This window comes from Akebia trifoliata, chromosome 4 (genome assembly GCF_017979445.1).
Source record: "Akebia trifoliata isolate Shusen 1 chromosome 4, ASM1797944v1, whole genome shotgun sequence".
Classification (NCBI taxonomy): Eukaryota; Viridiplantae; Streptophyta; class Magnoliopsida; order Ranunculales; family Lardizabalaceae; genus Akebia; species Akebia trifoliata.
The window spans coordinates 8,308,053-8,328,621 of record NC_141378.1 but is presented as its reverse complement, the minus strand read 5'-3'; the positions used below and the strand labels follow the sequence as shown (position 1 = coordinate 8,328,621).

At 36.5% G+C, this 20,569-nt stretch overlaps 3 protein-coding genes across 3 annotated transcripts; 2 read left to right on the top strand and 1 right to left on the bottom strand.

The window, feature by feature from the left end:
* Positions 1-2,825: 2,825 nt before the first annotated feature.
* LOC147403502 (uncharacterized) lies at positions 2,826-5,144 on the top strand. Its single transcript, XM_086439096.1, has one exon. It carries the CDS (start codon positions 2,925-2,927, stop codon positions 4,899-4,901), a length of 1,977 nt encoding a protein of 658 aa, XP_086295222.1. The 5' UTR covers positions 2,826-2,924; the 3' UTR covers positions 4,902-5,144.
* A 2,602-nt stretch (positions 5,145-7,746) lies between these two features.
* On the top strand, positions 7,747-8,716 carry LOC147403501 (glycine-rich protein 2-like). The gene has a single exon (XM_086439095.1). It carries the CDS (start codon positions 7,901-7,903, stop codon positions 8,483-8,485), a length of 585 nt encoding a protein of 194 aa, XP_086295221.1. The 5' UTR covers positions 7,747-7,900; the 3' UTR covers positions 8,486-8,716.
* A 3,668-nt stretch (positions 8,717-12,384) lies between these two features.
* LOC147403500 (uncharacterized) lies at positions 12,385-20,151 on the bottom strand. Its single transcript, XM_086439094.1, has 5 exons — positions 19,917-20,151; positions 13,785-14,046; positions 13,491-13,690; positions 13,074-13,261; positions 12,385-12,908 (listed from the first exon to the last, which is right to left on the bottom strand). Exons 1-5 carry the CDS (start codon positions 20,009-20,011, stop codon positions 12,622-12,624), a joined length of 1,032 nt encoding a protein of 343 aa, XP_086295220.1. The 5' UTR covers positions 20,012-20,151; the 3' UTR covers positions 12,385-12,621.
* Positions 20,152-20,569: the final 418 nt, after the last annotated feature.

The window sequence follows — 20,569 nt, the reverse complement described above, 5'->3', positions numbered from 1 at the left end:
ATTAGTTTCGTGTTAGCGATGCCATCCTCGCGGCTTCCATCTTTTCGCTCAGTTTTTCTTGAAAAGAAAAATCTCCGATGCCAAAATTAGGTTATGCATAAAGAATCTTAAATTTTCTCTCTTCTCTTTTTTAGATAGGAATTCCTTACGTTCAATGTGTATTGTTTCCCCCTTTTAATAGAGCATTTTCCCTTATTTCTTTTCTCATATCTCTCTACTAACTTTCCTTCTTTGAAAAGTTCAATGATCAATTCCCTAAGATTAGGGATATCTCGGAGATCTCGCACTCAAATCCCGTGATCCCAGGGATCATCACGTCTTATCCTCCCGAGTTGTTTATTATCTTTTTCTAGATTTGATCCGACTTATACTAGCTTAGGAGTGGGGATAATCGAACCACAAGTGTTCGCATTCTCTCACTATTAGGTATTTTTCTCCTCCACAGTACACATTATACACTTAGAATGCAAATACATTTGTGGAACTCTTGAAAGTTTTGTTCGCAATCTTCAAGCTTGGGTGATCCCAGAGAGGATGTTCACAAATGACTACTTCGATCTACTTTATTTGGAGAAGACTCTTGAAAAATTTATTCTTGATTTATGTAGTTTAGAATTTTTTTAAGACATGTTTTATTCTTCTCTATAGCTTCCTCTTGATTTAGTGACTTGTTGCACTACTGGACTAAGATACTCTCCTCCACTGACTTCTGTTAACGTCCCGTCAAGCTTTGTAATTTTGATGATAATATTATTTGTCTTATTTCTAGGTATTTTCCTTGTGTCTTCTGTTCCATCATTCACTCTAATTGTAGATCATTTTATGCATTTTATCCCTTGTATTGTCGTTCCACCTTCGTGAGCTCTTGTTGGCCTTGGTACATGGCATGGATCATTTTATCTATTTCTCACACACAAACCATTTATGCCGATTTTGCACTTAAGACCCTACTTGATACATTCAAATCATTTGCAAATATATATAATTTGTGATTTACTTCTTATACCAAGATCAAAACTACCAACCTTTGATTTAAAAATTGCAAATTCCAATACAAAATCCTTTGAATTTTTTTTGTAAAAACTTTTTCTTCAATTTGTGATAAATATTTTTACTCCCATCTTCAATCATAACACCTGTAATTAGGTTTAAAAAAAATCTCCATTAAATCCAATTTTTTTTCTAGAAACTATCGAAGTAGATTTTGATTTTTGGACTCTAAAATCAAATCTTAGTTATAGTATAACCAAACACAAATTTGGGTTTTAAAAAATCAAATTCTGATTATGAATTTTTCATAATCAGATATTTGGATTCATGTTTTTTAATTGGATAGATAAGTTGGATTTGAACCCACGTTGTCAGACCAACCTAGCTATGGGTCCGAGACTTGGGAACGATCATGTTTGACAATCCGAAGAAAACTTCCCCTTATCATTAATTGCTAATTTTTACTCATCTATTACAAGAATCATGATAATCTGACTACCTCACGTGACACACTCAATCGACTCTCTTAACATGACAAGTTTGAGAATCATAACTCTATATGCTTAAGGATACAAAACTGCACTTCCCCGTAACAATGTGTTTGCCGAGGGAACTGGTATCCTAAGATGTACAGATCTACGGTTCCCCAACTTGTCAAGTTAGGACAGTCGATTATAATTTTTTTGTCACTGAAATCTAATATGAAAGTAATATATATTATCTGTTTATAAATCTAACAAAACATAAATAACATCTAACTTATTTTGTGTGAATGCGGCAAACTGGTGCGTCCAGCTTACCCTGATGCGTCGACCTCAGCAGGTCTAATCGTGCGGGGAGTTCGCTCAAACTTGTTTTCGTGGAGGAAAACGCGTTTGGCCTTACAAATTCTAAAAAACGTTGACTCACTGCCTGGTCCAACATGATTGACACCGAAAGAAAAAAAAAAAAAAGTCAAAAAACTCTTTTGTACGCCTGGCATATATATTTTTTTCTTTTCTGACAATCGCTTAGAACCATTGGATTTGAGTGTATCTCATCTTGTTTGAATCAACGAGTTCAAATCATGAATCAAATTGATTCTTGGATTATTGGGTCAAACATCAATGAATTACTGGGCCGAAGATCATGCCACGTGACTTTTTACTGGGATTTGTAGAGACAAAGGAAAAAAAGAGAGCCATAGCGAAATTTTATTAGAATAATTAAGACATTTTGATGTCATAGTAGATCATACCTCTATGTTTTCAACTTGAGGCCATACCCCTTGACCTCAGTCTTCTCTGATACACTAATAAGAAAATGATTTAAATACACTCACTTTTTAACACATGCCAAAAAAAATCCTTCGATATTTCTCCAAAAATCAGAATTCTTCAAGCTCTTCAATTTCTATGATAAATTATTTGTAATTAACTCAAAATCGCCTTCAATTCATTATCTTCCACTTCCCCCAAAAATATCTCATTCTTGGTGTTTGTAGTTGGAACTAGATGAAATTTTGAGGTTTGAGATAGAGGCAAAAGATCTTAAGAAGATGACTGAAAAAACAAGTTTGCTTCTAACAATAGGTTGAAAACAAGGGCATTGAAATCATTTTCATTAGTCTATTAGAGAAGACTGAAGTCAAGGGGTGTATGTCATCATTTTGAAAACAAAATGGTATCTCAAATATTCACATTAAAAATAGAGGGTGTAAGCCTAAATTCAGATTTATAAAGTAAAATGCCAGCTTATAATATACGGAAAAAAAAAACCTTAAACCAAACCTTGGAGAGCGACAACGAAGGAACTACCCAATACAATTCCTCCGTCTTTCAAGGAAGGAGAAAGAAAGAAACACAGAAACGAACAAAGCGTTTCTTCTTCTTCTTCTTCTTCTTCTTCTTATTCTTATTCTTGTTCGTCGTCTCCTTGTTTGGTCCGCTGCGGCCATGGGAGACATCGTGAAGCAGATCTTAGCCAAACCAATCCAATTAGCCGATCTGGTAACCAAAGCCGCTGATGACGCCCAATCTTTCAAGCAAGAATGCGCAGAACTCAAATCCAAAACCGAAAAACTCGCGGCTCTCCTTCGCCAAGCTGCTCGAGCCAGCTCTGATCTCTACGAACGCCCCACACGCCGCATCATCGATGACACAGAACAAGTTCTTGACAAAGCCCTCGCTCTTGTAGCCAAATGTCGCGCCAATGGCCTCATGAAACGCTTGTTCACAATCATCCCTGCTGCAGCCTTCAAAAAAATGTCCTCACAACTCGAAAATTCAATTGGTGATGTTTCTTGGCTCCTTCGGGTCTCCGCCTCTTCGAACGATTGCGATGATGAGTACCTTGGTCTCCCTCCAATTGCCGCCAATGAACCAATTCTTTGCCTAATTTGGGAACAAATTGCTACCCTTTACAAAGGGTCACTCGAAGATAAATCTGATGCGGCTGCATCGCTTGTCTCCCTCGCTCGCGACAACGATCGATATGGGAAACTTATCATTGAGGAAGGTGGGGTTGTGCCCCTTTTGAAATTGGTTAAAGAAGGTCGATTGGAGGGTCAAGAGAATGCTGCCCGCGCAATTGGGTTACTCGGGCGTGATCCAGAGAGTGTCGAACATATGATTCTTTCAGGTGTTTGTTCGGTTTTTGCAAAAATCCTCAAAGAAGGACCCATGAAGGTTCAATCAATGGTGGCTTGGGCTGTATCGGAACTTGCGGGGAATCATCCCAATTGTCAGGATCATTTTGCCCAGAACAATATAATTCGATTACTTGTAAGTCATCTTGCTTTCGAAACTGTTCAAGAACATAGTAAATATGCTGTTACAAGCCATAAAGCAATGTCGATTCATTCGGTTGTTATAGCTAGTAATAACCCCAACACTACTAACAATAACACCAGTGGGAAGCCTAGAGAAGATGAAGATAAGCAGAATTGTAGTTCCATCCCTCATCCGATGGGGAATCAAAACCCGAACCAAATGCACAATGTGGTTTCCAATACGATGGCGAATGGCTTGGTTAGTAGATCCCAGTCCAATTCCAAACCACCCAAACCGCAAACGAACTCAGCAAACCACCCGAGTGATGTGAAGCAGAATACCCATCACCAACAGCCTCACATATCACTATCAGGGACTAGCATTAAAGGAAGGGAATTTGAAGACCCCGTCACTAAGGCAACCATGAAGGCCATGGCAGCAAAAGCATTGTGGCTACTTGCAAAGGGGAATCCACCCATATGTAGGAGCATCACCGAGTCAAGAGCACTTCTATGCTTTGCGGTCCTTATAGAGAAAGGCACGGAAGATGTCCAATACAATTCTGCAATGGCATTGATGGAAATTTCTGCCGTTGCTGAAGACAATGCTGACCTTAGACGGTCTGCATTCAAGCCTAATTCCCCCGCTGCCAAGGCTGTGTTTGATCAGTTATTGAGAATCATTGAGAAAGCTGATTCTGACCTTCTCATCCCTTGTGTTAAGGCTATGGGGAACTTGGCAAGGACATTTAGGGCAACGGAGACGAGGATTATTGGGCCATTAGTACGGTTACTTGATGAGAGAGAAGGAGAGGTTTCTAGGGAAGCGGCAATTGCCCTCACGAAGTTCGCTTGTACCGAGAATTATCTCCACCTCGATCACTCCAAAGCCATAATTGAGGCAGGAGGGGCAAAGCACCTAATCCAGCTTGTTTATTTTGGAGAGCAAATCGTTCAGATCTCGGCATTGATTCTTCTTTGCTACATTGCATCGCACGTGCCAGACAGTGAGGCGCTTGCACAGGCCGAGGTCCTCACAGTGCTGGAATGGGCATCAAAGCAAGGGTACATGGTACAAGATCCCTCCATCGATGCATTATTGCCCGAGGCCAAAAGTCGGTTGGAGCTCTACCAATCTAGAGGTTCAAGGGGTTTCCATTGATTCAATGTGAAGAAATACAGTTACAAGTTAAGGTTTTTTTTTATCTTATTTTTTATTTTTTGGGTTCTTTCAGTGGAGTGTACATATGGTTAGTTTTTTGATTGATGAGAACTCTCATATGGTCAAGAAAAATGATTGGATTTCAAAGTCTAAAATAGGAGAGGGAGGTCTTTATGCCAATTGCTTGTAATAGACCAGTATGGATCAAATCCTACGATTTATACAATCAAATTCTTTTTTCTCCGAAGGATTCTTGGATCGAGATCTATTGGAAAGCTCCTCTGACTTTCTGATCTTTTTTTTGTTGTTGGCAGTTTGTAGCCTCTATGTTCTGTAATGCTTGCTTTAGTATGGTGGGTTTCTTTGTTTTCTGGGAAGGGCTAGATCTTTTTAAGTCCTTTAAATGCTACAAATTGAGTCTTGCCTCTTTGGCTGGTTAATTAGTTTCTCCAAATTGGATTGATGGGAAGAGGAGTGGAGGGAGAAAGGGTCTCAAAATTCTTATTCAATGGTCTCAAATGGATCTCATTGATGGATAGAGAAGGAGGGGTTGACAGATTATGTTGAATACTTCATTCCATTAGTAGTGTGGTTTTTTTATTTTTTTAAATTAGCTAGGAAGATTGAATGTAGTTTTGATTTCACTATGGGGATAAAGGAATAAATACGAAGTAATGGTTTTTTTCATATTTGTAATCGCGTATAACCATTTAATTTGTATTGATCAAAACACCTTGAGAGTATGTAGATATAAAATCACTTTTTTCTCTCTCACAAGTCTATCAGTTGATCTGTGTAGTTTACGGAATGACAAACTTGTTGGCTTTTCTTTGTTCTTTTTCTTTCTTTTTCAATCTGGAGAGAAAACTGGGATTTAGGTGACTTACCCCACAATTTAAAAATAAAATCAAGCTTCCATAGGTTAATTTGATGCAATTCCTCTCCTCCAATGCATCGATCCATGGATGCAAGAAAATTTATGACCATTCCATCAAAATTTTCTCTCTCTAGTTGTGCGTTCAAAATTGGTGGTTACTTGACTTATCATTATTGTACGTTGGGAAACTTTCATGGGGTCAGGACTTGTGACGATAAGCACTAGTCCCATCCAAAAAAGGGGTACGAGGTAATCCTACAATAGATATATATTTTTAATAAAAAAATGCATTGGCTTCACTATCAAGTTTCACGAGAAATTGATTGAATAATAGGGTTAGATACAAATTCCTCTCTTTCCCTCTCTTACAATTTTGATCTATTATTTAGTTTCAAGGATTTTTTTTTCGCTTTAATTAAAAATTGCATATTTTCTTGTGAACCCAACAAAGATTATAATAAGATGTAAAAGCAAATGAAACCAAATAGCTAATGAACTCTTGAAAGGCACTGTGGTCCAGCACTCCAACTGAATCGGTGAGAAAATCAAGACTCTTTATATTATAAAATTGCAGCTGGATCAAATCATAAACAGCTAAGGCCAGCTAGCATTTTTTTAAGGAATCTTATTGGGATGCACCCATTGCCTATGGGCCATAGGAATCATTTTTTGGAGTTCATTAACACCAAACGAGGGTTTATGCACAACATGTGAGGGAAAACACAGATTTTCTAGAGATTGGCATGCATTTCTTGATGATAAATTTCTTTATGTGTTATTGATACTCATCTCAAACTGTGAGGTCCATCATTATCGTATAACGCTCATCTTGAATTTTGTAGAAGTTGAAGGCTTATTAAAGTAAGTTTATCATGATCTCTCTCAAGACATTAGATTGGATTATAAGATTTGATTTTCTCACAATAGCAATTATAAATATATTTATATTGTTGGAGGTTGAAAAATAGAATAATCGACAAGAATTTCGTTGATTGAAGGCTTAAAAAGTTGATGGAGATGGAGTTGCGTTGGTGGACAATGATGATGCTGCCCATCAAAAGGAAGATGTACACGATCAATATAGATCACAAGTCATAGGATCACCATCTTTGACATCATAAGAAGGAAATTATTCATTGATTATTGGGTATAATTTGAAGAACAATGCAACAGATAACAATATTTATTAGATGAGTTCAAGTCCAGCTTACACTTAAAAGGGGCTTCTTTCTAAAAACCTTAAGATAATGTATACAACCTTCATATTTTGTTATAGATTAATGAAAAATGATTTAGATGAAAAGTTTTGATTTTTCTTTTTTTAAGATCCGATCATCTTCAACTTGAATATAATTTGTGCCATCATCTTATGCTTAGTTTCCTTTCTTTCAACTTATCCTTGGGAAACCTACATGCATATTATAAATATAAGATCTTATCTCAATTAGTTGATTCAATTTTCATTTTATCAAGAAAAATTTCAATTACCAAAGCACATCTTTTAACTTCTCACAACTATATTTGTAATTTTGTCCGAGCGAACTCATTTGTTACACTAATGAATAAAATTGATTATCTTTTAATTAAAAAAAAAAAACAATTAACATGGTTGAAGGTAAGGTTGAACAGGTTAAAAATAACTTATGAGAGATATTTTAAAATTTTAAGTATAATTTAGATATATTTATAAATAAAGAGTCGTGATAAATGCAAGTGGTCTTGGTACACGGTTGACGTGATAAGGGCATATAATCATTGATCGTTTTCATTGATCGTTTTGTGCCCTTGCCACGTTACCCCACCGTTTACATTCATCACTTCTTCTTCATATGGTAAGGATTGTCAACCAGAGGTTGAAGATGGGGCATTTAGTTCATTATCCACTAATCGTTTAACTTAGACCAAAGTCAAAGGGTAAGTCATCTCACATGTTCACCAAAAGCAGGAGCACGTCTCATTTGCTGACGTGGCAGTGGATATGATCCTATTTTCCAAAGCTGTACAAGTATCCCGATAAAGGAGAGAGGATTAGGGTTCTCTTTCTCTGTTTTTGTACTTGAGGTTTCCTTTCGAAAGATTAGGGGGTTTTTTTTTTTAAAGTTGAGGGTTTTAGGATCGATTCATGGCGCAGGGAAGCAGACTGACTGGAGTGGTGAAGTGGTTCAATGTCCAGAAAGGTTTTGGTTTCATCACACCAGACGACGGAGGTGAAGATCTGTTTGTCCATCAGTCCTCGATCAGATCCGAGGGTTACAGAAGCCTCGCTGATGGTGAATCAGTGGAGTATGAGATGGGAATTGGAGATGATGGGAGGACGAAGGCTGTCGATGTGAGCGGTCCGGATGGATCGTTCGTTCAAGGTAGCAGCAGAGACAGCTATGGCGGCGGCGGCGGCGGTGGTGGGAGAGGTGGTCGTGGTGTTGGTGGGTACGGGTTTGGTGGAGGAGATAGTGGTGGGTACGGTGGGGGATACGGCGGAGGAAGAAGTGGTGGTAGGGGTGGAAGAGGCGGTGGTGGGTGTTATACTTGTGGAGATTCTGGTCATATGGCAAGGGACTGTCATCAGGGAAGTGGAGGTGGAGGTGGTAGTGGTGGAAGGTTCGGTGGTGGCGGCGGCGGCGGTGGTGGAGGTGGCGGTGGTGGCTGTTATAGCTGCGGAGGCCAAGGGCATTTCGCTCGAGAATGCCCTAACAATCCTATGCAGTGAAAAGGGTAAAAAAAAACATGTTTTTAACATGTTTAAATGTTTACCCCTTTTTTTTTTCTCTGCATTTCTTCTGGTTTTAGTTTTCTGCAATCGGATGTTCGTAAATGGGTTTTGTTTATTTGGGGATTCTTAAAGGTTTTCTTCAGGGATCCTCAAGAGTTAAGAGTGATGATCCGTGTGTTTGGGTCTATTTTATTTTTTTAATACATACATTTTATCTCTTTTGATGGATATGTGATGTTGAATTGGCCCTTTTTGTTTTGTTGTTTAGAGAATGTGATATTGGTTATTTACTTTTTGACGAGATAGTGTAGAGGGGGTTGATGCTTTAGATATTTTGGCTCTCTGTTTTTTTTACCCAGAGGTGGATTTTCTTGGAGACCAAGGTATCTGGGCCTCTTAGAGAACCCGCTTTATCCTCAGGCGCTTGCAGTTCCCTCCCCTCACACATAGTAATCCCCTCCCCTCACGCCTAGTAATTTATGGGATAAATCTCCGAGGGTGATCCCTAGGGGTTGATTCAACCTCAATACCTCCGCTTCCTGATGCATGGTATTTGGCCTCTTGGCTATCTCACCAACCCTTGTGGGGTTTATACCCACATGGTTTGATTAACTAATTAGGGTTTTTTTTTTATCTTCTTTATTTCATTATTGAATATTGGATTTCTAGTTTGAGAGAGATCGATTAAATGTTACGGTTGATGAAAAACGACAATGTATAGGCCGATGCATTTGCTACATGCTCAAAACATTCAATGTTATATGTTTTAATGCGGAACACAAATCAAGTCAACTGTCAAGGGTTCCGACGAAATATTTGTAATTAGTTAGGTTTTCACTTAATTAGGTTTAGATTTATTGTCGAGATTATTTTAGATTAGTTTTTTTTTTTTTAGTTTTGAGTTATTTTAGAGTTTTATTTTTATGTTTTTTGGGTTTATTTTCATGTTTTATTAGCCCATAGTCTTAGTATAATATTTTAGGGGCAATTTGGTAACTTTAGGATGTGTTTTATTTAAATTTATTAGGGTTGAAACTTTAGGAGAGAGAAAGTTACATAAATGAGTGATTTTAGTTTTATTAGAACTTTTGGTTGATTTTCATTATTTATAGATTGTATTAGGGTTTATTAGAGATAATGAATGGAATAAACAAATTACAGAAGTTTTTGTTTTCTTTTGAATTGTTGGTGCATTCAATGTGGTTGATCCTATGAAAATCATTGGGGTGGTTCCAAGGTAAATATCATTTCTTTTCTTTAATCTCCGTCTTATCCTCTAACTTCTTTTGTTTATTTGTGAGAGATTAAGAGACCATCAAGGACCTAACCCATACATTTTACTTTCTTGATTTTTCAAGAAATCTTTAGTTTTTAATTATTAATTTCTTGAAATCCCATTATTGATTCTTGAAACCTAAAAATTTCAACCTTTAATCATTTTTTCCATTCCCTAAACCCTTAATCATTACCCTATAAACCTTAACTATTAACCATTTTCATCTATCCGTCGTAATTGCGAGAAAAAAAAAAATTTTACCTTTTGATTTACCCTATCCTAACCCAAATTTCCTAAATGCCTCATTTTCTTTTCTCTCCTCATCATCGCCGCATAATGTTTTGTGGTTAATGTTTCGTATTTTTGGATTTTAAACCATTGAGAGCACTTTTATTTATTTTTGCTTATTATGAGATATCTGATAATGTGTGTTTGTTTAAATTGTATATTTAAGTCGAATTTCGATGTGTACTTTTCTTCTTGTTATTGTGATCCATGTTGGCCCTTGCGAAATTTGATATTGGTCTAATAGTTAAAGATGGGATTGATTTTTAATTTCTTTTGTTTCTAGTTTGCTACTCATCTCCCCCACTATTACATCCCTTTACTTTCTTCTTGACTTTTGGGAGAGGGCAATCCTTCATTTCACATTAGCGTTTGTACTTTAGTCTAGGAAACATTTTACTTGTTGCAGTTAGGATATATCATAGCGTAATATTTTGATAATCTCATGAAGCCTTTTGATTTATTGGTGGCCCACCTCTTGAGTTAAATAGTTTTTTGTTTTCTTTTTAATCCCCTACTGTTGCATGGGCAATTTGATCCATCCATATATCCTTGAAATGTAAACAATTTGCTAGGATCACAAGAGCTATAAATGGAATGACGTGTGCATTTAAGGGTCACACTTCTTGTGTCATCATGCAAATCTATGCGACACCCAAACACCTTGCAGTGCAAGGGAAAAAAAAAATACTACGAGGCTTCTGATGCATAGGTAACTTGGTAAACTTACTTCAGGCAGGACGTGGGTTTGGATTCCGTGAAGACTAGAGAAACCTTCATTTGTCATCCTTTCACTTGACACCTACCCTAATGAGTGTCTTAGTCTTACAGATTGGTGGTAGGGCTCCCTGTTAGTTGTAGCATGGAGCCATGCATTAGGCTAACTAGGTATTGTGATCCTAATGGAATAGTCAACTTCAACAACCAACACCCATATACACCAGTACGATCTCAACCAATGGCATGGCTTATTAGCAATGAGACCTAGGCTTGGACCCCATAGTGTGGCTCTTTGAAAATGCAACTTTGAGATCTTGGGTCTCAACTTGCCTATCAATTAATAAAAAAGACACGAACAAACATACCTGGCATGAGGGAACTTTAGGCATTTTGCAATACCAAGTAAATAAATACAAGGTTATCTAAGCACTGAGTCATTAGAACACTTGTGTACAACATCCTGCTATTTTGGCGCTTTATCTCCACCGGTCTGCCTCCAATCATTGTGTCATCCTCCTTTAAAACGACAAATAACTATTGACTTGGCTTAGGTAATAGTCAGTCAGGTTGCTTGTTTGGCATTCCATGTCAACGAAGATGTTATCCACCTCATATTTTATAACTTTGTGCCAGCATTCCATTTCATTGAGATGAAAATTGACACATAGTTTTTAATGGTGCTGGAGATGTTGAAGAGGAGGTTCACACGGGTAACCAGCCATCAATGCGTGAGATGTCAAATTCCCATATAGTAAGGCAAAATTAGCATTATGGGAATCATTAGCTTGTAATTTGCCAACCTAGCAACCCCACCACTACATCAAAAATGAGGTTAGCACAAGGTGATGTTTCAACCTCTGTAGTCTGCATATTTGAAAGGAACCTGAATTTCTATCATCACAGATGGTGGACTGCTTAGGGATAATGATTGTCTCTCACTTGGTACAACAAGTATGATTGAGAAATAGTTTAGAAGAATTTTCTTTTTTGGCTGCCTAATCAAATTATATTGCATGATAATTTTTCCATTGTTACTTGGCCTTTTTATAGAGTGAGGCTAAGATGATTAACTTAACTACATGGATTGGATTGCCACAGCCTCTAGACTAAAGTTCATGGCATAGATAATAATGGAAAGGAAAAATCATTCAAGGCTTTTAGCATGGACAGCCTTGGAAATCCAAACCTCTTTTTTTTTTTTTACGGTTCTTAAAATTTTGTACTCTACATCCTGTGGCAGCAGATTATATTTTTTGATGCAGCATAGATGGGCGATTAGGAATAATTTCCTAACTTCAGAATCACTTTTGAAGAGCCAAGTGATCATATAATCTTAGAATACGAATGAAGTTGGAACATTTATAACAAATTATGTGGTATAAAACACCCAGGTCACCTCCAGATAAGTACGTTTAACCATTCTACATCAAACTATCTAGCAAATAGACACAAAATTCAGATATAAAATAAACCATGTTTTAACAGAGACCCTTATTATAATAGGTAATGAACTCTCGTCATTGTAACTACTTTTTTTTCCCCATTAACAGTTATTATAAACAGAATACATACAATTATCAGATGTGAACCCATTGAAGCACAAACAATACCAAGATGAGTCGTGGTCTTGGATGATTTTTAAACCACGAAACTTGTCCACATGGATTGCCACAGCCTCCAGACTAGCATTCATGGTATAGATCAAAATTAAAAATAAAAAAACGCTCGATTATTCAAGGCTTTAAAAACATACTGCTACAAAACTTCCAAATTTAAAATGAAAATCTAATAATGAAATGATTTTTAACCTTTTTTTTTATACAATCCATTGGTTGTTTCGTGGTTGGAGTACCTAATTCACTTTCTTAGTGAGAGTTGAAGTCCTGAACTCGGCGTCGTCTTTGATGAAGCTCCACCACAGGTAGGTGAGAGGGATTGTGGTGGCATGCCAGAGAGCATGAGCATCAACAAATCCTTTGTATGGAGGGAAATCATAGATTTCCAAGAGCATTCCAAGGCCACCACCCACAACCACCGTCCACAACTTCCACCGTGAAGGATGGCAAGTGATACCTGCCCATATGGCCCAAAATAGAAGCTGAGCAACACCCATCACCACACATACTTTCATGTTCAACCCTGCCCAATTTCCAAAATTGATCAGAACCTTATCTAGACAAAAGGAACATTATATGGTTATTACTGTAAACGCCTAAGACCTCTACTGGGATATTTTTCGTAATCTTGATTATGTACTCTTAACAGAATGGAAATAGTAAAGACTAAAGAGTGATCAGGACTTACCATAATCAAGTTTGTAGAAGTTGAGGTATAAGATATGGGTAGTCACAAATGCGATCAATGGAGCAGCAACCATGACTCTGGCAGCCTCAACCCTCACATTGAAGGTTCGTAACATGGCCAGCATGAGGGAGTATCCAAGCAATGCAACAGCTGAAGAGTAGTCTAATTTCTCCGTCAGATCAACATCTCTGCAAAATTATTCAACATCATATGTTAGCCATAGATAAGTGGAGAGCAGCATCCGTACATTATAAACTTAAAATATTGTTAATCTATTCAATCACATTCTTAAAAGGGCCAATCAGGAAATTCGTTTGTTGTCTCAAAGCTGGCATACATAGAGGTGACTCTATACTGCTTTTCTTCTTTGTTAGAATGATACAGTACCGACTGTGGAAAATATATATATATACATACCGACTGTGGAAAACAGCACTCCAGAACCAAGAATTCATTGCTAAGAGCCCATATACATGCCACAAGCCAGTATATTCATAGTACGGCTTCCTATTTTGAGGCCTTAAAGGCAACTTGTAGTATAAAAGAATGAAGAAGGATAGCCAGCCATGGAAGTGGATTGCAAGGTTGAATGCAGAAAACGCTACAGAAACAGGTTCCTGGATACAAAAGTGAACCTTTTACCTCTATTTTTCTCTTGAGGTAGGAAAACCAGAAAACCAAGAAATCACTAAGCTTGGTAAAATGATAAACCTGAATTCCAAAGGCACGCCTGAAGGGCCATTTTCCATGATACTTGACAGGTCTATTCCCAAGCATCTCTCTTTCTCTCTCTGTGTCCAGCATACAGTGGTACTGGCAGTCACTTTGGCAATCCCACTGCTTCCACTGCAGGTACAATGGTTCCTGCATGTACCATGGACCATTGAAAGGCACACCATCCGATGAGAATCTACAGTGCTGAAAACATTTGTCCCCAACACATCCCGTCTTCTCACATTGCTCTACGCAAACCCTGCATCCCGAAGATATGTCATAATGCCAAAAACATAAACTACCATCTAGCCTAGAAAACAACACAACAAAACATAATTGCTAATTATGCTAATAATATAAAAGATAAGCCTTCTAACTAAGAAAAGCTTCATTGCAGATATAGCCTTCCATGTCAAAATCATAATACATAAATAAAAGACTATAAGATAGATTAGTTATGAAAAATATTTCTAAGTTTTAGGCACTTGTACACTTCTATGAAAAGAGTAGAAACAAAATAAATTGCATCTCCAGTGAAAGGCAGTTACTTTTCTAATTAGATGAAAGAACAGAAACTTTATACCTTGTAAAGAGTTTGGTACTAAGAGGTTAACAATAGAGGAAAATACTTAAATAAGGAACGTAACAAAGTTAAACTCATCTGAATCCAACCAAATAATTAAAGGGAAGCAAAATTGACTAGATCATGGAGTCAACTAATATCACCCGGTTTTGCTACCCACTTGTCTAATAACCACCAACACATAATCCTTGATCAGTATATTTACTCATTAATAACATGAATAAAAATGTTTCTGAAAATGAAGAATTAACTCCACTTGTGTATTGTTTCTTTTACACTAAATTGCTCGATCCAAGACTAGATAAAGATGGCATTTACATTAGGTAGGCAGCCGGTTTCAAAATTTTCCTTCTCCTACCCTGAATCCTGGTCATATATTCCATTCAATTGATGCTAGGACATGACATGACTTTAGACTGAGTGGATGAACAAGATTCAATCAACAAACTTCAAATTTTTTGGGTGAGGCATTGATGATGATAATAACAATTGAAGAATTCTTTGTACTTGGAAGGTCTCAATTGCTATAGAAATTTGTATTTCGAAGAACATTACATGTTTTGCTACTATTACATCACTGTTTCATTAATTGCAATAATAACAATGTTACAAGTATATTTCTTTTTGGATTCATATATTACAACCATTGTTTCTCAACTTAGAAGAGAAAGGTTCTTTATGTGATTTGTCAAAAAAGAAAGAACAGAAAAAAAGTATTTATATACGTTAAAATCATAAAATATATATAAAAGCTGAAAACAAAATATTCCAAAAAAATTTATGATTTCTTTAGAGACGTGCGCCAATAATGTCTGACATATGGGAACAAGCGGTACAACATGACATATTGTCAAAGAAAGTCAACTTCTTACCAGTTTTCCCATAACCGTAAGGGTTTCATTCAGGTTGAGGGACAAGAGCTCATTGTGCTGAATTGAGAGGCTTTTGAACTTAGTGATAGGGTTCTAAAGGCTGGTTGAAATGGGGTATCACAATAGAGTTAACGGCTGCCACCCGGCTAGATATGAACAGTGGGTCAAAATGGTTGATTGTTAGCTGAAACAATGGTGAAAACTAGGCTAGTGATTGATTTAGAGTTTTTATACTAAAAAACTGAATCAAAAGAGAAGAACCATCACCACTGTGAAGCAGATGGAAATGAAATCACAACACCCTAGGACCATTAATGATAAGAGTCACTGTCAAAATAGTGGACTAGAATCTCAGAAGCAAACAAAATCTTTACTGTTGATTCGTATCAATTAACATGAGGTCTGAGGAAGGGAGTTGAGCCGTTCTTGCTCTGCTCCCATTACAAATCAACATTCCAAAAACTACAAAAAAGGAAAGAAAAAAAAAAGATATTTCCCTAACACCAACACTTAAGGAACTAAAATTAAATAATTTATTTATTTTCAGAAGATTTTAAAATTAATAGTTAAAATGACATGACATAAGAGGTAATCCCACCATGGGCCTGTACACTATCTATCAGATCAAATTATGTCCAAATTGTGCAATCTTTTTATGACAACGGAAGGGAGTCAACATTTGACCAAACAAGAAGAGTTAAAAGTTTTAACAGGCCCTTCTGGAAAGTGTGTAGAGTAGATCATCAGGCCTTCATGGAAAGTTTCTCAAAAGAAAACAAGTAACAAATAAATAAATAACAGAAGTAAAGAAAATAAAATTGGCAATAAAACTACATTCTATTTCTGGAGATGAGTGCAAAAAAAAAAAATGATTAATAATTTAGGTTTTGATGGGTATTTTGAAAAAAAAAAAAAAATTCAAAATGTTGCCGATAATTCATCAACAAAATGAGACCTTGAATTTTGGTCAAGGGGTGTAAACCTAATCTTGCATTTTACAGTGGGATAAACCTCATATCACCAATTTGCAGGGGTACTTTACTACATTCCCCATATTTAAACCATGCGAAGTTATGACACAGTTGCTTTTTTATTGAGATATGGAGCCATCTGATATGAGTTGTAATTGGGTTTCTCCAAGTTGGCATAAGGAGTCATCTCAATTGCGTTTAGCAAGTTATCACAGAGCAATATATCAAGCAAGATGGTACACCTCACTTTCTATAACTGATTATATATTAATGGTACTGAAGTTCAAAGAATAGGGAATAGAAACCCCTTGGAGCAAAGAAGTAACAAATCTAAAACATAAAGGATTAGAATTCCAAACATAGAATGGGTTCATATGTAGACCATCTTCAGTTGAACCAGCCACTCTGTATGAACATGTGTGAACATGGAAGCATCTGATTACCCATCTTCTTACTGTTGCCCACTCAATAACGAATGATTTATGACTGTTTCTCTTCAAAATACTCTACCAATATGAACTTGGCCAGGAGCACCCACAAAACTAACAACAACTCCATCATTGGTACCTCCTAAAGTTCCTTTTGTTATTAGGCACCATTTGAACTCCAATTTCTGAATGGCATATTAAACTTCCAGATGGTTGTGAGATAAATTTTAAAAAATTCTTCTGTTGTGCTCCTTCCACAGACCAGAGCTTGTTGCATGTAGGGGTTTACAAAAGGAAAATCAATCAAATGACAGATAAACAAAAGAGTATCAACCCACCCTCATCTGCACATGCTTTCTAAGGATGGCTAAATCTCAAACTTTTTAGCACATCTAAGCAATTTCACTCGTGGGTGGAACTTTCTCATCAATGGTTATTCCACATAAAAAAAATTTACATGCAAAAGATCCCATGCATAAATCTTATGGACACTACAGATGCTTTAAACCTAATTAGGGCAGTCTTTCTCACTTTTTGATAGGTTATAATTCTTTTGAAAAAGAAAACTGCATAATTCCAGCCTGCAAGGACCTCCAACTCATTAATGTTATTTTGAGCTGAGATACAGAGACTTTGAAGTATGCTTTAAAAACCTATTGTGTCCTTTTGAGTTGGCCCACCATAAATTAGCATAGCTTTGCCACTAACTAGGACAGACTTGAAAAAGGAATATATGAGCTATCACAGAAATTAATCCCAAAATTCATGCTGGCTTACAAATCTTGAGATGTACCATCCCATTGACAATACTGTACAGGAGAAGAGTGAATTCAGATTCATAGTATGCAACTATGAAGATAATATGAGCTACTCTACCAAACAATCCAAGTATGGAGCAAGCCACAAAAACTCTCAATAATAGTTCTACGATGCTTTCTAGTTTATCAAACTTTTTCCATAATCCTCAGCTGATGTTAATCAATACATCTATGAAGATTTAACACTATAAAAGTTGCATCTTTTATCTCGATTAGCTGGGATTGTAATAAGTTTGACATAGGTGAAGGAAATCAGTAATGATCTAGTGTTCTCTCCTTCTGGACAAACATATGTAACTTGAAGTAAAACTTTTTTGATGATCACTTTGCAGTTGAAAAAATAAAGAATTTCAGCAATCTCTTCGGATGCCACTAAATCATAGAAAACAGAAAGCAAGCTCTCTAAATAGCCAACATGCAAAAATAAAATTAGTTTCATATTTAGAAGAAAAGGTAACGAATAAGTCGATAAGTATCACAACATAAACAAAAAAATTAATTGCATTTAATCCACTACATTACTACAGTATTATATAATGGGTCCCGTTCAGCACCCTAAGTTTTACCACACACTTTAACAAACGTGTTTTGTCTTATATGGGTTAGAAGTTTTGGAATGGGCTGATTTTTGGTGAGGATGATCTCTATGGTGAGGAGATCATCCTCACCAAAAATCAGCTCATTCCAAAACTTCTAACCCCATCAAAAATGGTTTACAAAAAATGGACGGTCCACGATTTTTCAACGTGTAAACATGAGGCTAAACATTTCGGAATGGGCTGATTTTTGGGGAGGATGATCTTCTAATCATAGAGATCATCCTCACCAAAAATCAGCCCATTCCAAAACTTCTAACCCATGTAGGACAAAAAACGTTTGTTAAAGTGTGTGGTAAAACTTAGGGTGCTGAACATTTCCCTTATATAATATCTAGTTATCTACCTACCTAACTTGTATTCTACTCTATAATGAATAAATACAATCATTCACAAAGACATCTTATAGAGAAAAATTATTGTCAACATTAAAATCATAATCAGGTCATAATCTTTTCCCTATGCAGGAAATCTTCTCTTCTTACTAAATCCTTTTTTTTTTTACTGAAGAAAATAAAATAAAAATCTAAGTCGAGCCCACTATGAAGTTTGGAAATGCTAAAACAAGCTTATAGCTTAGACCCTAAATTGACTATAGAAGATGTAATTGGTTTTCCCCTGCCAACAGCTTAATAGCTGTCATTTCCAAGATCCAAAAATCTTCATGTAACTGCTATAAGCTAAACACTTATGTTATCAAATGAGGCGTGGCGATCTACCCAATTGAGGCCAAAAGGTATAAATGAATGATATCAAAAGTCACCGAGGGAAATATCAGCAACCATCTTACGTATATCAAACAGTCTTCCCAACCAAATAACATTAAGAATTCAAGTATTCAAAGAGGGAAATTGAATCAAAATCAATGTATCCACAAACGAACTCATTATGTTCTCCTTGTAAAACCCACATCTAAAATCAAAACCAGCATAGACACAAACATGTAATATATATATATATATATATATAATATATATATATATATATATATATATATATATAGGGTCCCTTTCAGCAACAAACATTTTGGCAAAACATTTTTCAAAACATGGGTTAGAGGTTTTGGAATGGGCTGATTTTTGGTGAGGATGATATCTACGGTGAGGAGATCATCCTCACCAAAAATCAGCCCATTCCAAAACTTCTAGCCTCATGTTTACAAGTTGAAAAATTGTGGACCGTCCATTTTTTGTAAACCATTTTTGATGGGTTAGAAGTTTTGGAATGGGCTGATTTTTGGTGATGATGATCTTCTCACCGTAGAGATCATCCTCACCAAAAATCAGCCCATTCCAAAACCTCTAACCCATGTTTTGAAAAATCTTTTGCCAAAATGTTTGTTGCTGAACATTTCCCATATATATATATATATATAGTACTAAATCCAGAGACTTTGGCTCTTTCAAGGGAGTTGTTAGATTGAGGATCCTCCCAAAGTTGACGATGAGGGCTTTATATTTCCTGCACAAGTAATTCTATGATTTTTCACTGTTTCTTTATTTAGAAATTGATCGAATTGGGCGACAATGCTTCAACTTTCTCTAGGGGTGTGAATCCAGTATACCATTTCAGATACTCAAAAAATTTCCCACCCCTGCACCAGTTGATCCCACTTGGTGTAATTTTCTCCTAAATGAACGTACCAGTGTATTATAATCCCTCCTCTCAACATATTGTTAGAAATTAGAATTTAATTTTGTTTGATTTAGGTAGAACTTAGAACCTAGAGCTCTCTCTCTCTAACTTAATTTCTAAATCAACAAAAAAGATTATTAAAACTAAATATGAAAGAATCTAGCAAGTTGGGATGGTAACAGAATACCTACATCAAGAAAGAAGATTGAGAAGCAGACAAACTTACTTGTAGATTGGATCAGAGTCTCCAGCGCTGGCGTTCAGAACCCTAACGAGACATGAAAGTGCCACCAAAAAAGCAACCCAGAAACGATCTTCCATCTGATTCAAAGACAAAAACCTCTCTCTCTCTCTCTCTCTCTCTAGAACGTATGAGAGAACCACCAGCTACAGTTGAATTTCGAGATCTTACACTATAGATCCAAAGAAATTGCTACAATGTTCTTGAAGATTCCTCATTTCAACTATGAGGAGAGAACTATGCGAATTTTCTTCTCGTAGACCATGTACCATTGGACACGTGGACATGTTCTCCTCTAAGGTAGCATATTTCCCAAAATGCCCTAATTCTAATCTTTGTTTGGCTGTAGTGTAGGCCAGCGTCTGCTCCAACTATATAATCAAATTCGTATATTTCTCCTTTAAGGACGTGGATCAGACCTAAAATACGATCAATTCTGATCTCACAAATACAGGATTAAATAAAGGATTTGGTTTCAAATAAGGATTCGACCCAACTACAATTCGATTTGATAAATTGTCACATTGTTCTGGATCAACAATCTCCCAAATTCGAAATTAAATGATATGTCCAATCGGGTCTGGATCTTAGAGGTTCGTTTGGATCCATGTCCATCATTACTATTTGGAGCTTAGAAA